The following is a 24,901-nucleotide window of genomic DNA, read 5'->3' as shown; positions in this document are numbered from 1 at the left end:
TTATACGTACTTGTATGCCCAAAACATCCGACTCCCGTCAGTAAAAGTGCAAAGAGGGCACAGTCCTTTCGATTTCTACTAATTGTAGATGAAAATTCCCATTTTATTCCCATTTTACATGTTTTTGGGCCAATTCACAAAGGCAATTAAGAGTACGTAAAAAGTATTACAGGAATAATTCTTTGTGTGTTCTGACATGCCCCACTATATCTAATTCCAGACAAATGATAAGGAATCCTATGTATGTTTCTACTCTAGAAAATGTATTAGACCATTTAGATCCCTAAAAAATGACCTTTCTCTTGGTTAAATATGGTAGTACTGCTGCTTATATAGTATCTCTGATACTAATATTGTTTTTATTCTCTGTTTCTTATTTTTGTTTTTGATTACTTTTGATTATGTACTTGCACCATAAGTTTGTTTGTTTGTACGATGTTTGGATATGATATAATGGTTCTGTATGTTTTTTTTATATATATGTGGCTTTGAACTGAACCAATATTTTTTTTTTTTTAAAGAAAATGTATTTCAGATTTGTAAATTGGTGAAATGTATGACCCCTCCTTTTGAAGTGCATTGAAGTACATCAATAGAAAAATCATTGAATGCATGCATTCTATAGGTGAGCTGCACGCCCTATGCAGTCTCTAAGGAGATATATGGAATTCCAATGTTGTTCTTTAGAAGATCGATACAACTCGTTTGCATTCTCGTTTCAGAGGAAAAATCTATGATACTAAGTTGTTTGTCTCGAAAGCATTGATGTTACATTGTAGCTGAGTGACCTGCAAGCGGCCCTCCATGTGTGTTTCCATGGAGATTTATGACACTGTGAGGCTCATGCTGGGCCTAGTGGGGTGATGTTCTGAGTGTGGTTGCCATGGAAACAATGGGCCTATTCACACAGGTATTTCGGAGCACGTTAAGTAGTGCACCTTTAGTACTCTTTTACCTGCTGTTACAGGGCTTTGTCCATTGGACCAAAAACATCTAAAATGAGAATAAAAATGGATATTGAGGTAATATTTATATAATTTATATACAATTAGTACAGATAGAGAGGACAGTGCTCTCTTTGCACTTTTTTCCAATGGGCAGTTGAATGTTTTGGGGCCGATTCACAAATGCATGTAAGACTACATAAAAGATACTCCTATTTTACTACTTTACGTACTCAGAAGTTCCTTGTGCATCGGCCTCAATGTGTCTATTCAATGACTGAAGAGTGCTGTGTTCGACCATACAAGCCACACACCAACACACTTTGCACAACCCTACAGATGCCTGCAACTATTACGCTTGTGCTTCGTCCAGACCGTGACGATTGTCGCGTTTCCCGCATATCTACACCGTTCGAAGTGCTTGATTTGTCCCTTATTCTCTTGATACACTTAATTGAACTGTAGACCACACAGGTCTGATGACTTGTACCACAGATGAAAGATTGGATATTCTTTAACTGTCTTTTCTCCACATATTCCAGATATTGGAAGGACCTTCACAGGAGTTCTAATACTACTCCTGACACTAATATTGAACAAACCTAGGACCATTACCTTGGATGACAAACATACTCTGAAACTGTTTGTGCCCTGAAGAAGTCCACCTCCATGTGGACGAAATCCGTTGGCTGGTTTTCCTTGGCACATATTTATGAAGCAACAGTAAAGAGAAGATTTTCTAATAACCTCTTTGCAGTTTGTGGATATACCTTTTATTAACAGAGACATTACAAAAGTGGTGCACCACTGTGAACTGTTTTCTAGATTCAACGGGAAACAACCTTTACAACGCAACTTTTACAACGCACTACCATTACAGCAAAAACTTTTACAACGCAACATCCAATACATCGCATGCCATTACAACGCAACCATTACAACGCATGACACTACAATGCATACCATTGCAACGCAGTCATTACAACGCATAGTACCCTTACACTATCCAACACTTACCCTACTGTTGCACCCCCTGGAGTTAGAATAGTAATTTTTACCCCTACACTATCCAACACTTACCCTACTGTTGCACCCCCTGGAGTTAGAATAGTAATTTTTACCCCTACACTATCCAACACTTACCCTACTGTTGCACCACCTGGAGTTAGAATAGTAATTTTTACCCCTACACTATCCAACACTTACCCTACTGTTGCACCCCCTGGAGTTAGAATAGTAATTTTTACCCCTACACTATCCAACACTTACCCTACTGTTGCACCCCCTGAAGTTAGAATAGTAATTTTTACCCCTTCAGGCAAAAACACACACATTCACTATCATCTCTTTTTTGAACATCTTAAAACATGAGTATTTTACTAAATACTGTGTGTTAAGTACCCCTCACAATCCGCGCTCCTTTCCATTGGCCCATAAGCCCCCCCCCCTCATGCGCTGCTTCTCATATAATGATTAACATGATACGCCAGAGTGAATGTCGGAAAATCTAAAGCTCAACCCCCCCCCCCTCCCTTTCCCCAGGCTTACTGACCAAGCCACCCCCCTCTTCCTGCCATTCTGACACTTTCTGGGCATTAAGTACAAGTGGCCATGCAGGACCCCTAGCATTACTTGAAGGGATTGGGGGACTTGCACCAGGTTCTATCTGACTGACACCAGTCCCCCACCACACCACCCTCTCACAACACTTTAGAACTGGGACTTGTACTTTAGCATTGCAGCTTTTTACAAAGACATGGGCAGGGATGACCCTCATGTTTCTAAATCTGGCTGCTCTGGGCCGGAGGTGGGAATCCAGTGGGGCCAAATTCCTCCCTTTTCTAACCTGGAATGCCCACTTCACTCCTTGTCTTCGTAACACTTTCCAGCACTTGCCTTCCATGGGAAAGCCTAATGCATTCTGGGATTTATAGTCTTGGTTTGTTTCCATTAAACTAACAAAGACGAACACTAAGGCCCTGATTATTAGTTTAGGAGTTCTCACGTCTGATAAATAACAATATCACAGGTGCGATAAATACCACCTATTTCAAGTTTGTGGGAAATAACATGCAGATATTGGTGCTTAAAGGTTTTAGATTGATTGGTGTTTGAGGCACCAAATTCCGCATGGTACGATGAATACAGTATGACTTTCCCAAGTTACATTTTAGCAAAAGGTTTGACCTGCTGAAATTTAACGACAGTTGAGGTATTTAACTTATCTGATGATTATAAAGACAAACTCGTAATTCCGACCAATGCATAAATTAGGGGTTAACACATGGGCCCGATTCACCGACCCACTGTAATCAGGCCCTAAAACTGGAAGCTCTGAGATGACATGGAGTGAGGTGTCCATCATATCCCAGCCTCAGAATCTAGCCCTACGTCATCAATCAATGAACCCAGAGCCAAGACCCATTATCAATTTGTTACAGGTCCCAAAATGTAAAGAACCCCTCTGCACTCGCTCCGAATCGCTCAGTAACCTTTCTGAGTTGATAAATTAGATACCATTTATTTGGGCATTGGTTTTAGCTCTAATTTTGCTTGGAGCACAGGTTATGACCACTTGAGGGCGCCCTTGGATTACTTGTTTCACACAGTCAGGGCTGTTGCGATGCTCTGTCTCCACACAGACGCCAGAGGGCTCTTTTGTGTACCTTTTTCTGCACATCCCACAGTAGAGTTGCATCTTTGATCCATGTCATCAAATACCACGCTACCAGTCCTGGTTATATTTGACGCCACAATGCATTCTGGATGTTGTAGTTTTGATTTGCTTACGTAGAACTAAAACGAATTAACAACACACCAGGTTATAATCACCTTTATTGAAAAACACAATACAGAAAAGATTGTGTTGTGTGTTGAGGTGTCAATTTACAAACTCGTCGTCCCCGAGTGTGCTTTTCCTCCAGATTTTACAAGTTGTGTATAATGAATGAGAGGCTTGGTCAGGCTTTGTCTTACTTTGCATTGTAGGTTTCTTTTAATAAATGAAATCCAATGTTGCAGGAGACAAAAAGGAAAGGAAACAAGCATTGGTAGAGCCAACAGGTATTCATGGGCAGCCTTTTGGAGCTCTCGGTGCTTGCTTCGTTTTGGCATGGTTTTTGTAACCCTTTGTTGTTGGGGTAGTTTCCAAAAAGTTATCAAACAAAAAAAAGAATGGCTAAAAGCAAAATAATTGTTCGGGGTTCTCGAAAAGCACACATTGCCATAGCAATCCCTGGCAATGAATGGAACTAACTAGAGAAATCTAAGAACAGTGTCGCTCATAGTGAAGTTGGCCGAGTGCTAGTGGATTGGCCGAATGCTCCACGCTGCCTGCAGCGCTGGGTGGACGGAAATTGTGAATGACACAATAATTAACCAATGGATGAAAAGGGCTGGCTTAAAGCCCCTACAAGTGAATATCTTATACACATAATTGTAATACGTTTAAAAGGTCTTGGTTAACGCCCGGTCTAAAGCCACACGTTGACAAACCCAATAGTTTTGAATTTTGTGGATCTAATAGAATATTTGTGCTCCCTTTTGTTGACAGACCTGAAGGTAAAGGATACTTGGTGACACTAATAATTAGAGGGTAAGGTCTTTTGTACAAGACGCAGAGGTGCAAGAGGGTATTTGAACTGCAGCTGCCCTGAGAGGAGGTTGAATGATGGCGGGAGCCCTGGGGAGATCCCTGGTGAGAGGTTATGTGTGAAGGTTGTGATTGTGGAGCGTTGGGGTGATAGCAGAGTAGAGGTGGTGGTAAATGTAAATGTATTTGTAGAGCGCACTGTCACCAAGCGGTTTCCTGGCGCTATTACTCATACTGCTGTGGAACCCTTCCTGGCTTTCCCTGTGAAGTGTCCACTCCTGGGCAACCCCAGGGTGAAGGCAGGCATCCTAACGCTGTTGGGGCTGTTGTGGAGATTAAGCAAACTATTGCCCAGAGATGCAGAGTGGGACCCATGATTAGAATAGGCACCGAGGCGAGAATTGTCAGGTCTGAGGAAATTGAACCCAAGACCCGCCGAGGCGGGGAATTGAACCCTGGTCCCGGGCTAGAACTCTGCATCAGGGTCTGCCGCTCTAACCATTGAGCCACATTCCTCCACTAGTTGTTGGGTATGATGCAGGCATGTGAGGAGTGAGGAAAGCAAGGGGTATAGTGATGGCAAAGCTAGAGGGTGATGAGAGAGAATATCCTGATTACTTACTGGTAATCTTCATTACTCTGATTCCCAGTATTCCCCGATAGTCCTTTATAAGGAATTCTGTATAAGGAACTGTGATTGATTATAATATGGAGGTTTGTGTTTGTAGTTAGCTTCGAGAATGGACAGGAAGTGATGTTGTGATACTCCCTTTTCTACTGACTGCTGGGTAATGGCAGCCATGTTGGGAGGATTTTCAGATCAGCTAGGGAACAGATTCTGTAGGACGGAGATGGAATCTTGCGGGTAAGGACTGGATCAGGCAAGATGGCCGAGGAGCCAATGGAATGCCAGTTGGGGCTTGGCTTGGCGAGGGCACGTGGAATGTGATTGGACCAAATTGGATGATGGAGTGCATATGAGTGTGAGTGTGTTGACTGTTTCAGTCATGCCCTCACATGAGTGACATATGAAGGGGAACCTTACGAATTCCGAGCAAATATAGTCGCCCCTCTGACAATCATTAGTGGGCGGGACTTGGGCAATGTACCACATGGCACTGCCCAAGGGGCATTGCTTAATTTGTGGGGGTGACTGGAGGTGCGCACCGGCACTTTCGTTTGTGAACCACAGCTTACTATTTCTCATCAGAATTTGACTCGTAGTAAGAGGGACAAGGTCAGAAAAAAGGTGAAGTGAAAGTTGGAAACAGTAAAAAAATGGTGATAGAATGGCGGAAAAAGTACCGAAAAGAATGACTTAAGGAGACAATAATTGTAGGGTGGGTGAAGAAAGAGGCATGAGGGGAAATCAAAACGAGGCTGCTTTGGTATTTTTAACCCCAACATTCAATAGTGCCGGCAATTGTCTTCTGAGAAACACTTTGGGCCCCTGCCCTTGTCTTTCTTTCGCTTTCCGATTTTACATTACCCATGGCTTTGACATGTTTCTGAAGCCACAGAAAGTGGCGCAAGAATTCCATTCCTGGGCGTCTTGCCGCCAGTAAGCACTCTTTGAATAACAAACAAGCACTGGGTGCAGACGTAAGGTTCACGTAAGTGAAAACAAAGTGTGGTTTTGTGCGCACGCATTATTAATCAGCCTTAAAAGACGCCAGAGGAAGTCAGTTGACATTAAAAGAGGCCGGTATCCATTAGCGGTTGGACACCCACCAGCCATTCATTGTACGTGATTAAGAAGTTTGTAAAATGGAGCAGAAATCTGAACTCATCACACAGGCAGCCTGAGGCAGACTCGCCATTTCCCTTGGAAATATAAAGGACGTCTGTATCCTACGTTGGGCCAAGTTACTTAACTTGCTTAAATAATACAATCTATACATCAAATTTGTGTACGGCTGTAATATGTATGTACTTTTGCCAGTTTTTCGCTTCAACTGTCTGTATGTTGTTTACTTTCCAAATTTATCACAGTGATTCTTTGCAGTGTAAGTAAGTAACCGATTTGTAGAGCGCATAAATGCCGGAAGGCGTCTGTGTAGATAGATAGATAGATAGATAGATAGATAGATAGACAGATAGATAGATAGATAGATAGATAGATAGATAGATAGATAGATAGATAGAGAGATAGATGATAGATAGATAGATAGATAGATAGATAGATAGATAGATAGATAGATAGATAGATAGATAGATAGATCCGTCCAAGAGTTCAGAAAGTGAACATCCTATATAAGGTACTCTGCGTGGTTTTATATGTACTCTATGCGGATAAAACAAAAAGAACATGCTCTATATGTCTAATTACCCTTACTTCTCATTTTCTGTCTCTTAGGGCAAAACTTTTCAAAGGAAAGAAAGTTCACGGAGAGTATGACATCAAAGTGGAGCAGGTGAGTGCTGAGTGGGTGTAGTGTGGCACACATGTCGCAAAACAGAGAAATTCCTTGTTCCAATAGTGGCATAGCAATATGTGGGCATATTACTTTAAGACTGACTTTTTAATACCATGCAAAAAATATGCCATAGTCAGAATATACAGTAAACTAAGATTCCTTACTTAGCAGGGCTGATTTACTCTCCTTAACTTTACATATCAGTACCTTGAAGACAGAACTAGGGAGGCAGGTTCAAGCTGGCCTTTGTGCCACATCCTGTGATTTGTAACAAATCATGTAATCTCCCTGCGTCTAAAAAATGTGTATCGTAATCTGTTTGTCTTTAGGTGTGGGCTGAGTTCGTGGAGTTCTGCGTAGCGGAATACACAAAGTGACCAAAAAACTCAGAGTTCCACAAGCGGTAGAGTACATTTGTTCATACCATTCACGTTGATTTTCAGTGCTGGGTGTTTGTACTGCGCTGTAAAATCAGTGTGAAATGCACCATGTGCAGCACAAGAGGGTGCTGCTTCTTTTCTGCTGTTCAAGTAGATTTTCTACTCGAGCGACAGGTTTCCGAACAAGAACGGAAGGTTTCTCAACGTGAGCGGTCGTGACCATCCGCGAACACCCGTGTTATGAAATCTGACCACCCGCATAGAGAAGTCCCGCCAGGAGGTGGATTTTCTTCACTTGCGCTCGACAACTTTATGTTAGCGAGCGCAAGTAAAAAACTCCGCTCTGCTATGTGGAGCTGAGTTTTTCGGAACTCTGCGTGCTCTGCATAGCACGGAGTGCGGACAAATCTGCAAACTCCGCGAACGGAGCAGAGTTCACCGCCCAGGCTCAGTTCTATTGTAAACTGCTTGAATGCCCTATGGCCTAGGTCATGCTATATATAAAAAAAATATGTAGATGTAAAGGTAAGAATTGTAAATCTGCATTTACCTGGATGATATTTTGGCAGCTGATATTCTGGCTATGATCCTTTGAAAGTAGAATATGTTTGTGCTCGATATTCTGACTTACAACACTGCAGAGACCTTGATAACCCCCCATAGCAGCATGAGAAGGCCTGTGTATTAGTATAAAAGTGGGTAGAGCTGTATGTATGGCCCTCGCAGCAGCACACAAAGCATTACATCTCCCTATATTGAGCCCAGAATAAGATGCATGCAGCATGCGAGGGAGGAGATAGAGATGTGGCTTATTAGCTAGAGCTGCTGACTCTGGAAGTTTGGGGCCGAGGTTCAATTCCCAGTGTCAGTGATTGGCTCTACATCTTGAGGTTCCGAGGGGACCACTTCATCTCCCTGTGCCTAAAGATGTCAAATGTATTTGTGTAATCCTCTCTCGTCTCCCAACCTCACTCCCCGTGTAGGGTACAGCGCTCTGTTGCTTCCTAGCCAGGTTTGTGCTGTATAACACACCAAAATTTACACAATGTTGTGCCATTGGCATTGCTTTAAACTATTTGCCATTCAATAAAATGGCGTTCCAGAGGTTGTGCTTCTCTTAATACTGCCCACAGAATATACAGCTGTATACTATTACCCTGTTATATCGCTGAAGGGTTATAGCATGCTCCATTCGATTGTCCTGCCACGGGAGATACACCACAGTACGTGTGCCACAAAAGTGCTCATCAGTTTACTACAATGCAGAATAAGCCCTTTAAAAATTGTGATGAAATATAAGCGATCTTGGAAAACCCTAGTAAGTCTGATGTTCATCTGCTATTGAAAGGGGGTTTTGCGAGTCTGTCTGTCTTTTGTGGGTCAGCAACATCCTTAGCCTAGTGACCTCAGGGGAATACCTCCCAGTGGACCCTCTACTGACCAACTCATCCCAATATCATGTCCCTTCACAATTTTGTTCAGTTTTCTCATCTCTTTCTTCCATATTCAATTCACCCATTCATAAGCAGTACCGCACTTGAGGGTAACCGACCCTACCAAAATAACCCGATCCAACGAGCTACCCAACGGAAACTCCCTTTCTTTATACATTCCCTTTACCTTACCGTGCTACAGCCACACTCAGCACAATCCCACACTTCTACTCTCCTATGTGACAACAAATATCCTTCTATTCCATCCTTTCACAGATCTAAAGACAGTTGACTAGGGCACGGAAGTCCATTGCACACCATGCAACACACATCCCCTCAACCGCACCAAACTTCCACAAATACACACTTTTCCCAAACCTATTGTAGAGTAAAAGCTGCTGAGTCCCTATCTGCACCCAAGAGGCCACTTCTGTAAGGGTGGCCTTTCCCAGTCCAGGCCAGTGCCCCATTGACACTCAGTCCCTGCTGATCACACCCGCCTTCCTTGACGCCGTTCACTGTCCAGTCCTATGTTCCTCAGCAACTGATCGAACACCTCCCTCCTCCTGCACCTTTTTCACTCTCCTCTCTTGACTGTTTCTCTTTGAAGGTGGACTTTGCGGATGTCAACCTGGTGGCCCACGCCAACGGCAACTTCTCAGTGGACATGGAGGTGATGAGGAATGGGGTGAAGGCAGTGAGGTAAGTTTCTCAGCTGGATGGAATTTGGGGGCTTAGGACTCACAGTATTAGTAGGGAAGTCAGGAAAGAAAGAAACAGATGAAATTATAGTGAACAACAAAATAATAATTGTTTTAAGTTGATCCACTCTCCCCTTCCCGAGTCATCTGCTCCTGTTGATGGAGGCCACCCAGCAGCTTTCTTGTTGGAAGGGACGCCTTATGCCAAAGTAAGGATGGTTCAGTGAAGGAGGGACTCCATCCCACGCGTAAGCTGTGTTCGCTGAGCCTGGATGTGAAGCGACTAACAGATTGTGATTAATTCAAATATGAAGAGTTCATGAACATATATATTCAACTTCTTTGGAGAACCTGGAGCCCATAGGTCTAATCTGGGCTTCTCTTCTTAACAAATACTGTGTGATCCTGGGCACACCACCTTATCTTCTCAGTACCTAATTACTTAATCAACCCAAATTGTGGGTAACTTTCAATGAACTAACAGTGTTCAGCTCTAAATTAACAAAAAATAATGTGCTTGAAGTGTCATGTTTTATGAACATACCACTGGAGTTTGGTGCACCCTACGCTTTAGTTCTTTTATCCCAGTGTGTCCTGGTATTCCGACTTATGGAACCCGAACAGTGCTCACACTCTCCACTCCCAAATCAAGGGCAGTCAATTGTCATCAAACATTGCACTGGCCCCCATTGCGATGGGTTCAAGTGGGTGAAACAATGCTATTTTGGCCAAGAGACCCATATCCTAACCACCATGTCTAATAAACATATGAGGTTGCCTTTCGCCTGCGCACATCTCTCAAATGTTGGCCAAACCAGACACCCCCAAACAAAGTCCACTGTACCCAAGCCTCGTTGAGTTCCATTCGTAGTAGCATGAACCAACAGCAAACCCCTCCAACTGCAGCACTGCCAGCAGGGAGCCCTTGGGAGGGGTCATATATAGCAGTTTGCAATTTGCTTCAGAGATTTAAGTAGCCCAACAAGAAAAATGTTTCTGGTACAACTGTGGCGAGTAGAAGGTGCCTATGCCATCTTGGACTGTGCCAAGTTCAACCAAATAATTGATTTTGCCCTTCTGCTCTTGTACTGTGCCAAGTTCATACATACCCTGGGCCTAATTTAAGAGTTCGAGAATGGAGTACGATCCATCAGGGTGGTGTAGGACATTAACTCTGCCACACTGACGGACAACGGTCCACCAAGTTTAAAGATGACCGTCACCCCAGCAGTCATCCCTGTAGATTGAAAGGAACTGCGTCACAGCGGTGATGGACAGAAAAAAAACCTTGACACTGTCCATAGTAATAGGGCAGGAAACCTAATGACCTTCCTCTAATTGCCCATACTCGGTCAGAGGAAATATTCCATCAACGCAGTCAACCGGAGCTCCACTAGTGAAATACATATGGTTTGCTCGTCTCTACCGGAGGTGGGCGGATCAAGGGTTTGTAGGGCAGGTCACGCCATCAGACCCTGTCCACCCAACTGTAGATCGGGCCCAAATCGTCTTGACCTTCCCACGTTGTACTACACCAAGTGCATAGAAACAAAGTGCTTGATAAGCTTGGTGTAAACAAAGGGCCCTGCCCTTCAGTACCTTGATTATACCATGTTCATAAACTTAAAAGTTCTTAACCACCTGTACACACCACCATCCCCTTCCCCCTTTTAATAATAAGTTTAAACATGCTGAGTGACTCAACATGAGCAGTAACAATCCATCATTCCTGAGTAGTACATATGCCTGGGCAGCATACATTCAATTCAATTCCATGTGCATTTTATGTGTTAAACTGGTTCAACAGAAACCATGCAAATATGATCCATCCGATAATTTAATCTGGTCTCACTTTATTCCAACTCCAACACTAAAACAGCACTGTTTGTTGTACATTGTCAGAGTCTGGCAAACCAGTTCTCTTGTTTGAACACTGGATACAAGGAATTGAGGGGTGTAAAGTAAAAGAAGGTGCTTCCAAGTTCCCTTTGTCCCAATGTGCTTACTTTGTAAATCTTATACCGATCAAATAGCCAGCCAGCCTATGGCCTTACTCAATATACCCACAATATACCAGGTACCCAAGTAACTTAGGGATTACTTACCAAACCTGAAAAGATTCAAGAATCCAGCAAGCCAATGGCCTTACAAAGTAGACCTGGAAAGTGCCAAGTATCCAATGAGCTACAGATCTTACTAAGAACAGTGTTCAGGACCAAGTACGAACAAGTCAATGACCTTACTGAGTACTCTGGAAAATATCAAGTATTAACCCCTTGGGTGCGGCCGCGATTCTGCGCCTGTGCGGCGTTTTTCGAAGTGGGCGGGCTCATGACGGCCCCCAGCCATCATCAGCACACGAGCACCGAGATGCATGATGGCTGGGGGCCGTCATCAGCATCGAAGGGGTTAATCAGCAAATGAGCTTCCTTAGTACACCTATAACCTGTCAAGTGCCGAATGAGATTATGGCCATATATTGTATGTCTAAGCAGCATTTAAAGCTGAATAAGCATCTAGCCTTACTTCGCACACCTCGAAAGAATCAGGTACCCAAGGAGCCAATGGTTTTACACCTGAAAAGTATCAATTACTCAAAAAGCCAATCATTCACTTAGTACCCATGGAAAGTTTTATCTACCGAAGGATCCACTGGTCTCAGTTAGCACACCTTGAAAGTATAGCGTGCCGAGGGAGCTATTGGTCTTGCTTAATATACCTTGAAAGTATTATGTAGCGAAGGAGCCATTGGTCTTACCTAGAACACCTTGAAAGTATTACATGCTAAAGGAGCCATGGGTCTTGCTTAGTACACCATGAAAGAATGAAGTACCCAGGGAGCCAATAACCTACATAATACACATCTAGTGTATCCTATATTTGAGAAGCCGGTCTCCTCCTTCTGCCCCACCGTCCCCCGTCAGTGCAGTCTTCTGTTGTGTTACGTGTTGTCGAAGCTCTTGCTGTATCGTTCATTGATGTACATCTCCAGAATTGAGAGGGTCTTCATACAGTTCTCCTCCATTCCTTCTTAGATCCCTCAAGCCGGACTTTGTTATGATTCGCCAGCACGCCTTCAGCATGGCCAAGAATGGGGACTATCGTAACATCGTGATCGGGCTGCAGTATGCCGGCATCCCCAGCGTCAACTCCCTGCACTCTGTCTATAACTTCTGCGACAAGCCCTGGGTGGTAAGTGGCTCAGAGGGAATGAACAAGGGGAGATTATGGGGTATTACGGGGTGGTGTTGGTGGGAGAGTTGGGACTGTGACCTATCATTGCTCGGTGGCCTTTGCGGAGCTCACTGGTCAGTGTTAGACATGTGAAATGACACACATAGTACTGAGTGGACCACAACCGTCAAGGCGTTGGCAAGAGGTTTAGCACTTTTTGGGTTTATTCCATAGAATGCAGCTCTTTACAATATAAAAGATCCAGAGGCTAGCAGTGGGCGGGGGAACAATGTCAGTGTAGTGAGACGTAAAAGACCGTATGGTCTTCACTTTCTTCCGGTGCACACGATCATTCTCTGCAAGTACAGTTCATCATAGGAATGAGAAGTCAAGCTAAGTCAGTGTCGAGGGACCATTAAGTCTAAACGAATATTGAATGTGTATGGAACATATAGGTATAAAAGCATAGTCTTAGTATAAAGGGGTCATAAAGCACCGTCCAATCACTCAAGGTCCATGGATCATCTTGAAGCAGCAAGAAATCACTCAACGCAAGTTCAGTCTCTCATTAAGATGGTGAAACAAGCATGGTCGTAGTATAGAGGGGTCTTAAAGGGCTGATCAATCGCTCATGGTCAATATGAGGGCATGCATGATTGTTAACCCCTTGCATGCTTCTGTCGGCCAACGGCCGTCGCTCGCACTACCTTCGTAGTGCTGCGCACGTCCGTCCGTTGGCCAACACGACCCCGCCCACTCCGCTAAACCGCCACACCGCGGCAGAATTGCCGCCACAGTTAAGCGGTTAAGGAAATATAGATTCACATTAAACACTGTACAATTGCTCGCTGGCTATAGGTTTCTCTAAGGGACTTTACGATCACATGCGGATTACAAAGCCCCACGATGGACTTCACTGTGTGGTCACTCATTGACTATTTAGTTGCATATAAAGAGCTGTATGGGGACTCCCAGTGCATGCATTCCAATATAGGACAATAGAGTAGAGTTTACCGGCTAGGTGTCTACAAAAAGGAGAGCGAGGTAACTCACTCTCTTTACAGCATCATCTCAGTGAGTTAGCGGTCCCTCTCTGGGGCATAACAAAGATGTGCTCCTGTGAATAGATTTCCACATAAAGGCCAGTGTAGTCCACGTGTAGCTTCCTGCGTTTATGGTTCCAGAGAAGTGGACAATTGTTTCATGACATTTAATAACTGTATTTAGGAACGGTCTTTGCCAGAGATATGTACAAGGAGTTACGCGGCCGGTGCCAAAATACACCATGAGAAAAGTTATAAAATTAAAGAGTGTTGGATGAGGGCCCAGGAGTGTAAAGACAGGAGAGGTCATACTCTTCAGCTGGGTTCAAAGAAGAGGACGAAAAGCAGTAAGTATTGGCACCCCGGGCAGTACAGGTGAAGGTGGGGCCTCTCCACCAACCCCCTCCCTGGGCAGTGAGGGTGTGGCTGTCCCTCCATCCCCATCAGGGAGCTGAATGGCAGGGTTACTCCACCCAACCCAACAGGACTGTGATTAGGAGGGAGTTTTTGGGCGGGAAACGTCCATCCTCCCTCTCCAGAGAGTAATAGGGAGAGAGTTCAAGGATAAGACTCCCACCAGTGATTACCTAACATGTGTATAATTTCAAATACAAGACAGAGTCGTTATATAGGACCATATGTATGAAAGTATTTTGCATTTGGTAACTGTTAGAATCGCAAAATTCAGCTGTTTGCGAATGCAAAAAAGCCTTTCATTATGTATGGAAGGCTTTGTGTTTGCAATTTAGGTAATCGCAATTTTTTGTGATTACCTAAATTGCGAATGCAAATAGGGAAATTGCACTTTGCGAATCCCTAATGCACATGTAAGAAGCCTTTCCTAAATGAGAACTGTGCATTTAGGGAACGCTAATTACCATCAACTTCAAGGTGATGGTAACCATGTGTAAATTTAGAAAAATGCATAAAAATCTATTTTTCAAAGTACCATGTAGCTCACACGTGCCCCTAGGCATGCTTTACATGTGCCCACTTTCATTTTTTGGGGGTGCTTCAGGGGGGCTTTAGGCCCCCGGGCACCCTTGGCTTTGCATTCGCCAATTTGCGATTACCAACTAGGTAATCGAAAACTAGCCAATGCAAAACCAAACCATTCACACCTATGGGCCTGTAGGCCCATAGGAACGAATGGAGTCATATTACCTAATAGCGATTCACTATTTACCGAATCGCTATTAGGTAATGTTAAGGAATCGCAGAATATTTTGCGATTCCTACATACATACATAGCTTTTTCGGCTTCCCAATAGCAATTCAGTAAAAATCACTATTTGAGAGTCGCAAAATGATCTTTTGATACATCTGACCCATAGTTCCATATAGGAGATGGAGTGATAAGCCAGTGTGTATATTGTTCCGTATAGGAGATGGAGTGATAACACCTTGTATATATAGTTCCATGTTAGAGACAGTTTTCACTCACTGTGCATATAGTAGTACAGTTCCACATGAGATGGACTGACTACTCATTATATACTTAGGTCCATATATGAAACGAAGTGATTACTCAGTGTTCATATAGTTTCATGGAAGAGACAGGGATTACTTATGGAGTACATCTAGTTCGATATATGTGTCAGAAAGTTCCATTTCGGTGCCTATAGTTCCTTATAGGAGACACAATGCTCACTTCCTGTATATGTTTCCATACAAGACAATGATCCTTCACTGTGTGTGCAGTCCCATATATGAGGCAGAATGATTGGTCACTGTATGTACTTAGTGAGTGATCAAGGTGTGTAAGATTCCATATATGACAGATTAATACCTCATTATGTATACAGTGCCACATGAAAGATTACTCACTGTATGGACGCATACATATGTATGAGGTGGGAATCACTGACAGTGCAGTAGAGTGATATAGGACTATTATTTATTGTATGTATTTAGTTGTATATACTAGACAGTACTCACACACTGTATCTATAGTTCCCTATTTGAAACGGGTGATCTCATTGGACATGATGTTTTCATGTTGTAAGGGACTAGCCATGTGACAAGATGTAAACCAATGCCATCTGACCTTTGTTATTCTCTCTCTCTCTCTCTCTCTCTCTCTCTCTCTCTCTCTCTCTCTCTCTCTCTCCCCCTCTCCCCCTCTCCCCCATGGTACTCACCCCAGTTCTCCCAGATGGTGCGTCTGCAGAAGAAGCTGGGACCAGAGGAGTTTCCGCTCATCGAACAGACCTATTACCCCAACTACAAGGAGATGGTGAGTCCGCTCTGTACTCTAAGGGATCCGTAACATATACACAGTGCCACACTGACATCTGCAGCGACACCCAGATTCAGGCTAGGAAGATACACCGGCTCAACAGGGACATATACAGCTAGACTCACCTATGCTAAAGAACCTACAGGTTCACCAGAAATTTAGTGAAGCTAGAATCCCCTAGGCTAAGGAACCCACAGGACCAACAGAGAATTAGTGAAGCTAAACTCTCCTAGGCTACGTAACCCACAGGTTCAACAGAGACGCAGTGAAGCTACGCTAAGGAACCCACAGGTACAACAGAGATATAGTGAAGCTAGACTCTCCTAGGCTAAGGAACCACAAGTTCCCCAGAGACGTAGTGAAGCTAGAACATATTAGGCCAAGGAACCCACAGGTCCAACAGAGATGTAGTGAAGCTAAACTCTCCAAGACTACAGGTTCAACAGGGACATATGAGGCGGCATGATTCCAAGATGGAAAATTAACCCCAAGTGGTTTACGAACACCCTGAAAAGCGCAAAAGTTGATTTATTGTGATGTAGCCATTCTCTGTGTGTGTATATATATATATATCAATCAATAACAGTGATTTGCTCTTTCTATGTGTGGCGCAGAATGCAGCACACAGAGCAAAAAAACAAGGAGAAATTAATAATTTCTCCTCGTATCGCCAGAGTAAGACTAGGTATTCCCTGGCCTTAGTTCTTGTCACTGCCAGAGCCCTGTAAATCTGGGGGTAGCATCAAAAAGCAATGGTGCTGCGGTGCAACACCCACAGCAACGCTCATTGCACGTCCCTTTGCTGCAGAGGACTGCGGCTGAAAGGGGCATATTTACAAGGTGGCCACGTTAAGTGGCTTAGCACCACTTTGTAAATATGGGAAATGCCGCTATGCTACCGGAGCGTCACAAAAAGTGACTCTCCGATGGACAGGGGCTTGTAAATATGACCCTAGGTGTCAAAGCTGGAAACTAGATCGCCCCATAGCCACCCTTAGTAGAAGTAGACTTTTTGCTAGGTAAGAGAGCGGAACCGGCTAGGAATTGCTTTGCTGGTTGAACAGGTCTGAGGAGCAATTGAGCTGTAGGATTTTTTTAAGTTTGAGTTTATTGAAGAAATAAAGAAGGGGGGAAGCTGGGGACAGGAAAGAAAGCTGTAAGATTTTTAAAATCATAAGACAAACTCATAGTATTGACTTCAGGCCAACACTGGCTAGAAAGTAGACCGGAGCCAGAGTCAAACAACAGACGATAAAGAAACAAAACAAGCACCACCTGTAAAAGTGTGATTGACCAGGGAGTAAAGATGGGAGAAGAAGTAGTGTCACACATTACAGGTCCTGGAGACAAAAGGGAACATAGTGTATTAGGCTGAAAGGGCTAAGGCAGAAGAGGAAGGACTAGGCGAAAGCCAAACACTGCAGAGGCAAAAGCTAAGAGGTTAGCAAGGAGACAAAGCAATTGTTGAAGAGGAGAAAGGCTCCATTAGAAAAGAGCCTCGAGTAAGAGAGAGCGCTAGGCACGGAAAATAGGAGTAAGTGCAAAAATGAAACCTTAAAAGGAGAGGATGTAAGGTTGAGGTGAAGGCTGGAGCGGTTTGGTGGACCTACAAAAAAAGCTGCCAAGACTATTGCGGAGATTTGACTTGGGTGTCTCCAGCTTCGACCCCCCCTCCCTGAAACATGGTCTATGATGCAAACCAGGTGTCCTCAGAAGGTTCAAAACCAGGATTTGTCATTGACGAGAATATTTGCCAAGTGCACACAGGATGCGTGGCAAGCAAACAAGATTTATAAAAAAAAAAATATATAAACACCTGCCAGTGCACCTAACGAAAACTCCGATACTGAAGGCCATGTTCCATTTTTTTTGCATTTATTTCATTGTTATTTGTTTAGCGAGTAGCGTGTAATTTGAAGTTTATTTACACTGGAGAATCGCTTGCATTTTTGCAGTCTGTATGTTGGCCAAATGCTTTTGGTCTAAATCCCAAACCTCAGTTAAGTGATGCGGCAAGCATCTGTGACACGAAGAAGCCCACCTGCCGTGGGTTCAATACACACTCTAGAGACCGACCACTCCTGTAGAGCCAGCCAATGAACCCCTCTGTGATCCTTCTGCTCAGACAAGCAGCGGGGCCAAGACGCAGCATAAAAATGAAGTAAATCACAATAGTGGGGTCCTAGACCCCAGAATAGGTCAAACAATATAGGACACTGCCGCGGATGTTGGTCAGCCTCCACCACGACACACCCTCAGCTTTAACTTCACTGAAAGACTTGCGATTAGAACCTGGTTGTTGTTTAAACCCCTCGATCGTACAGTGGGGCCGCTTGTGATGCCTTCACCAAAGCGAATGTGCCAGTCACACCCCCTCCCTCATGTTGCAGGGTGACCTAAAAACCTTTAACAAATGAAAAGGCACACACTCCTCTTTGGCAATGTAAAGACAGCTCTTTACTGTTGCGACAGGGAGACGGACCCTCCTCACACAGGCAGGCAGAAAGGTCTCAGTTTGATACATCAAACAGCTACTTTTATACACAGTTAAAAGAATGAGGGTTACAAAAGTAGATCATTTCATCAGTTACAGAATAATACATACTGATCCTAAGAAACATGAAGTCACATGTGACCCTGGAATTTAGCCTCAATACCTATCCTTGCAGTTTCAGACAATGCTTAAACTTAGCCATTCTTTGTTCGCCAGTGCTTGTATATTTGTGATAAATATAATTTCAGTGGAGTGTGTGTTTATCATTGTGCTCCTAAGACCTCTGTGTGTTCTAAGTGAATTAGATTGTCTGCACCCATTGTCTAACCAAGTTACAATCTGTTTGGAAGCACAAAGTGCACACCATTGAACCGGTGTGCTAAAGCTATAAAACCTTCAAGATTGCTAAACAGAAGTTGGCCTTTAACTGCATCCTTTTCAAGTTACTTATTTCATTGTGTTCAAGTGAACTCTTCAACTTTTTCTGATCAGTAGAAAAGTTGGGCCTACACGGTTCTTTTGCTACGTACAGCTGAGAGCTGTGCTCTGTGTTTTTTGCTCTACGTTTTTGTTTTTTTACATTTTCTACTGTGTTCATATTTTACATTTCCTATAAATTCATCTAGTGCAATCGTTCGTGCGGCCTTCATTAAAGCGAATGTGGTGGACCATCGCAGTCATCGACAGAGTGAAACAAAAAAACAGGAAGCAATTCATAAATATAATCTTTAATCTATATAAAAACAGTCTTACAGGTCAAATCAAAATACAAACAAAAAATGAAAGATGCTGGGTAGTGCTGCACAAGGCACCATTGCTAACACAGCGCCACTAAAACTCCAGAACACACTTATTACAAGTGTATGTTGGATACATTGTGCAAATGACACGAAGACTGTTCAACATCTTGTCAAAGGTAGAAGATGCTACATTAATAGAAGTGCAGTGTCGCCTGTTCAGTCATTTTTTTTTTTTTACTTGTAACAGTCGTGTTCAGAAACAGTAGTGGAGGTAAAGCGCCTTGACTACGGGTGCACTGGCTGCATTTGAATATTCCTACGACAGAAAGACATGTCCATTAGGATAGCTGGAGTAGCTGTGTCTCTGTAGTACACAGCACTGCACACGAGGGAGGCACTCCGCTGTGTGATATGGTACTTATCGAATGACCTTTGAACCAAAAGATGCATGGTCTTGGGAAATGTTTACAGGCCTTACTCAGAACGAGCTAGACTCATAATTCAGGTAGCTTTAAATCCAAAAATACAGAGCTGATAGTGCAGAATAGTAAGCAATTTGTCGAAGAAATGTTACCACCGACTATCCACCCCTGCCTGGATCCCCAAGACTCGCTCGAGAGTCATGCAGGGCATAGAAGAGTTGAATGGTACATTTAATGCAGGGGGGTATTGGTTAGTTTCAGGGCGGTTTATCTATTTTCGGAGAAAAAGTTAGAAAAAGAAGTGCACGGAGGGCCAAAGACTGGTTTCTTCAAATTTCTAATTTAGTTATTTCATCCCCTCTTTTGAGTTTCGAACCAGTCGCCCCCAATGGTTTTAGACCATAGGGACAGCATAGTTGAGGTGAATTGCATGCTTCAGTATGAGCAGGGAACCAAATAGGACTTTCCGCGCCCTTAGCCCGACCAGAAGACCAAGGGCTCATGGAAATGGAATACTGCAAAGGAGAATCCAGAAAAACACAAAGATTGCATCTGACTTTCTACAGTGGTCTTAAAAATGCTGACTTTTAATTTGCAAGACAAACTCCCTCCATCTTACGCTCTCTCCTCTAGATTTCCAAATTTTAGTGGTATGCAGACATATTTCTGTCCTGGTTCCATAGCATTAAAGACAGCAATATGCTATGCTCTTGGGGCAGGCGGTTGGAACAGATGGGACGAGTCTCTGGACACTATTGCCCATAAGACTTGTTCAGGAATTTGGTCCTTTTTACAGATGTTTCAGTCACACATCCTACCCCCTCACTGCCCAGGGGGTTGGTTAGATAGCATAACCTAGATGGCTTAGATCCGGCTGGCTTTGAAGAAGGGGGCGGCAACAGCTCTCGACTTCATGGACTCCCAGACACAGTTGCCGCTGCTCTTTTCAGTGCAGGCCAGATGCAGTGCCTGGTGGGCCACCCAGCTGCGCGACATCAAGGCATCAGTCCAGAGGCACTGGTTGGACTTGGTGACCGCACATGGTCCATTGCAGGGAACAATCTAGGGAGAAACCGAGAAATATGGCATTAGTGAGATTAAAAACTAAGCAATGTCAAATGGCACTGGTACCCTGATCTCCATCCTAGGCATCTTTGCGCCGCGCTAAAGCGACAGTAAAGCCAATTGCTCGCATGAGCTATGATGTCTCCCAAAATAGTTTACATTTACTGAAGACCACCCCCAGTCTTCAGAGAACCCAGTGTCAGGTCTTAGAACATGCAACCTAATAGGAGACAGGTCACCCAAAGGTCAAAGGACCATAGGCTTAAACAAAGACTGCAGGAATAGAATCCAAAGGAAAAAATGACCAGTAACATGAAAGGGTATTGCTAGGAGTGGGTGGGAGGCGGAAAATAAAAGTAATTGCTCTCGATGGATACTATGCAACCAAACGAGCACCATCTGTAATGTTCAAAAGATAAAATTCACAAGCTGTTAAACTCTAGGACTCCTACATTCTCTTGTTCGTCTGGTCACTCAGTCCTGGATTCAAGATGTTTGACAAAATCTAATTTGTACTCCTTAAATTGTGTCAGGGCTCACCAATGAAGTGCCCAGCCACTGCCCAAGAGCCAACACCTTTGCCTCTTGGTGAGAGCAATGGCAGCTCTTTTTATGCTCCACCTTCTAAACATGCTGCCTCAGATGAAGGAATAGTGCAGAAGCCGGTCAACATCTAGCCACTAGATTATCCTATTGGGACGAGGAGGAGCCCAGACTGTAGCACTGGCACTTCCCAAGCAGTCTGGCATAGACTAGCAATTTTGCACGGAAACTGCGGCAAAGCAGCACAAACAAGGGCACTGTGGGCCGACTCCCATGCCTTGGAAGTCTGAAAACTTAGCTGGGGATTTATGAATGCAATATCTTAACCCTTATGCTGGAAAAACTACTTATGCAAAGGTTCTAACCTCTTCCGTGCGGATGACGGAACCACTCCGTCATCAGCTGCAGTGGCACTGTGCTGATGACGGAGCGGTTCAGTCATGGCCCGCCCGCCGCTCATGCGCGGCGCGAATTCCGCGCCTGCGATGAGCGTTCTATTGAGCGGGCGGGGCCATGACGGAACCGCTCTGTCATAAGCACAGCGCAACCGACGCTGGTGACGGAGCGGTTCCGTCACCAGCATGCGCCCGCCGCTCTTCCGCCCCGCCCCCTTAGCACTGCGGCGGAATAGCCGCCGCAGTGAAGGGGCTAAGTTTTGGTGGTCAACGTCCTACATGGTCTAGACTGCAGGTGGTTGTGTGTAGCGTGCTGTAACCTTGTGATGCAAGGCCGAACAGTGCTATCTGGCTGGAATGGCAATATGTTGGTGCTGCACTCAAGTCCACTCACTGCAAAGAGTACTCAGGATAGGGGTGAAGCTCACCCACAAAAACACACACACAGGGCAGAGACTATTGAGAGAAGTGGGGAGATGAAAAGAACAACATAGGCAAAAGAGAATGGATGAGATGGCGGTAGATAGGGAGCACAAAAGAAAGCTTTGATGAGTGAAAGGAAGAAAGAAAAGGGAGGTAGTAGAACGAAAAGAGGAAGGAGGAACAATGAAGGAGAAAATTATGGAAATGGGAGAGCAAGAGAATCAAAGAAAGAATTAATAAAGCTAACAGTCCTGCCTCCCCATCACCCCAGAAGGATGTATGACGTTACAACGCATACTTTTACTCCGCATACCATTACAACGCGGTATTCACAACGCATACCATTACAACGCATAGCGCTTTGGGGTGCTGGATAGTGGTAAGTATAATTTACTATTCTAACTCCAGTCCCCGTGGACCCTAGGGAAGGTGTTGGATAGTAAATTAAACTTACCTCTTATCCTAGAGCGCCCCCCAGCGCAATGCGTTGTAATGGTATGCGTTGTAATGCCTGCGTTGTAGTGGTAGTGCGTTGTAAAAAATGCGTTGTAACAGGTGCATACCACCCCAGACTCTATAACACGCCCACATTTACTCCCTTAAGGGGGGGATTCCAAATGCACCACCAACATTTTCAGCAAGCCGTTAGCTATTTAAAAATATATACATCCAGCTCTAGAACAAACTTCAAGAAATGTTGTAAAGGGGAACAAAAATAAATATGAATGGTGCTAAAATATCTTGCAAAAGCCTTGTGACAGCGCAGCCTGTGTGCTAAGGAAGAGGCGTGACTTACCTCACAGCCGCAGCCGGTTTTGTAGATATGAGTCAGTCCTCGCTTCTGGCTGGGTGTGAGCTTGCTTACGGGTGAGTTAAAGCCACACACTGAGATCATCACCATATCATTCACGATGTGGCCTGCAGAGAAGAGGGGGCACAGTTAGTATGAGCCCTGACATGTTGTTTATTCACTGGTACACTACACCTATAAACACAACACACGTCCCTCGGTCCGATCAACAGTTACTGGGATCTGCAGAAGTAATTTTTAGGGGTGGGGACAAACGTCACAGAAAAAAAACTTGTGGTACCTCCTGAAAATGCAATTATATATATATGTATGTGTGTGTGTGTGTGTATAATGTGATCTAGGACAAGATTAAGTGCCAACATTTCCAGTGGTTCGTGGCTCTCGGTTCTCTGTTCACGTAACGTGAGTGCGGAGAATTTATGTGGTCTTTGAGATAGATATACACACACAAAACTTCTTTAAATATATATATATATATATATATATATACATATACATATATACACACGCATACACATATATACGCCTGTCTAAATATAACTGCGTCAACACCCATGGGACAAAAAGACAGCAAGTTAAATCAGACATGTGATGCCTTTTGCTTGTAGATAACATTATAGATAGGTCGACTTCATAATTTACCCTGGAGTTCCTTCACCAAGTGAGAAGCTGCTGACCAGAAAAAGACTCCTGCATACCCTCTAAAGCGGAGGTGCACTGCAAGACACCGGAAATTAACCCCTCCCCCACCCCTGTTCCTGCTTGGTCAGCCTCACTTTCATATGGACAACATGTGTAGGTGTTTTTGAGATTTATGAACCTGACAGATGGACTTGGCACATTATTTATGCAAAATATTCAGACATAATTTGCTGCGTTCCAGCAGATCAACCTGGAGGCGGGAGCATTCTTTGCCAATCACACTCTCGACCAATCAGTTGCCTGGGCCCATGCATCTTAAGGCTCTTCCACTAGGCTTCCAGACACCTCGGCCCACACCTATGTGGACTTGAAGGGCACACACTGGCTGGGTAGGCGAGAAGGGCGCAACCCACCTGAGAAGAGGAACTCCTCGCTCTTGTTGTTGGAAGGATGGGTGTACCCACAGAGGCTCTCGTGGATAGGGGTGTAGAGGTACTCCAGTTCTGGCTTCAGATCATATCCTTTGAAGACCTGTGGGGGGGGGGTAAGAGGACACATTAGAAGGTGGAGGACACCATGATCCATGAGTTTGCAAGTGCTTCACAAAAAGCCACCTGAAGGGCTGCAGGGATAATGTCTGTGGAGGGTGGGGCGCGCACCTCTTTGGGCTCTTGAAACAAGGCAGATGTGGGCGGGAAGAGTCTATGATCACGGGCAGCGATTATTGATGGAGAAGTGTCAGAGCGCAGACCATGGACAGCTCGCTGAGTATGTTCCTCTACTAGAAGTTGGATACGGTAGGAGTAGCATAGGACCGCTGAACGTGCGGCGCTCTGCTAAACATCTCAAATGGCGTGGAGGTGCTCCTTGAGAGGTGTCTGCATGGTCTGTTCTTATTGACCGCATTAGGTGTGGCCGGGAGGTGTAAGAGCACTTATCGGAAGGGATCTGCTCAGTTGTTCCTTATTGTAGGCAGTGGGTATGATGAGAAGGAGTTGGAATGCTGAAGATGCGGAGCTCCAGGAGAGGTGTTGTATGGTGGGAGCTGTGTAGGAGAGATGTTCATGGGGAGATGGTGCGGTTGGTGGCACTTTCGGGCTCCGAATGGGGCCAAGGGCAGGGCACCACAACGAAAGTGCCAGATGACTGAAGTTGAGGGAGCTTGTCCTGGGATAGGCCGGGAACCACGGCTGCAATGGCCAACAGAGCATGGGAGCGCCCTGCCTCACACCATGGACATTTACACGGGACGGCCAGGCGTGGACAGGGGACCGTACCTTGCTGACTTTGATCTGGAGACGCAGAAAGCTGGGCTCCTCGTCTGTGCTGTTCTCCCTCTTCATCTTCTCAATACCGACAATTCTCCCACGAACCACTGCGGAGGAAAACCAGAGTTCAGCACAGCGAGTGGTAAGAACAGGGCGAGTGCATAAGTAACCTGTG

At 44.5% G+C, this 24,901-nt stretch overlaps 2 protein-coding genes across 2 annotated transcripts in view; one reads left to right on the top strand and one right to left on the bottom strand.

Moving 5' to 3' along the window:
* The window catches only part of SYN1 (synapsin I), a 452,931-nt gene that overhangs the window by 158,542 nt on the left and 269,488 nt on the right, over positions 1-24,901 (top strand). The window contains exons 2-5 of the mRNA XM_086939718.1: positions 6,893-6,950; positions 9,377-9,468; positions 12,503-12,659; positions 15,831-15,920. Coding sequence (XP_086795844.1) covers positions 6,893-6,950; positions 9,377-9,468; positions 12,503-12,659; positions 15,831-15,920 — 397 coding nt within the window. The remainder of the gene's footprint in view (positions 1-6,892; positions 6,951-9,376; positions 9,469-12,502; positions 12,660-15,830; positions 15,921-24,901) is intronic.
* Positions 19,130-24,901, bottom strand: part of TIMP1 (TIMP metallopeptidase inhibitor 1) — a 24,040-nt gene continuing 18,268 nt past the window's right edge. The window contains exons 3-6 of the mRNA XM_086940426.1: positions 24,736-24,833; positions 23,872-23,989; positions 22,802-22,923; positions 19,130-20,641 (exon numbers count right to left, since the gene is read on the bottom strand). Of these exons, the coding sequence (XP_086796552.1) occupies positions 20,444-20,641; positions 22,802-22,923; positions 23,872-23,989; positions 24,736-24,833 (536 nt within the window). The 3' untranslated portion in view covers positions 19,130-20,443. The remainder of the gene's footprint in view (positions 20,642-22,801; positions 22,924-23,871; positions 23,990-24,735; positions 24,834-24,901) is intronic.

Source organism: Lissotriton vulgaris, chromosome 10 (assembly GCF_964263255.1).
Source record: "Lissotriton vulgaris chromosome 10, aLisVul1.2, whole genome shotgun sequence".
Classification (NCBI taxonomy): Eukaryota; Metazoa; Chordata; class Amphibia; order Caudata; family Salamandridae; genus Lissotriton; species Lissotriton vulgaris.
The sequence above is the reverse complement of the archived record's forward strand: the minus strand, read 5'-3'. Positions and strand labels throughout refer to the sequence as shown.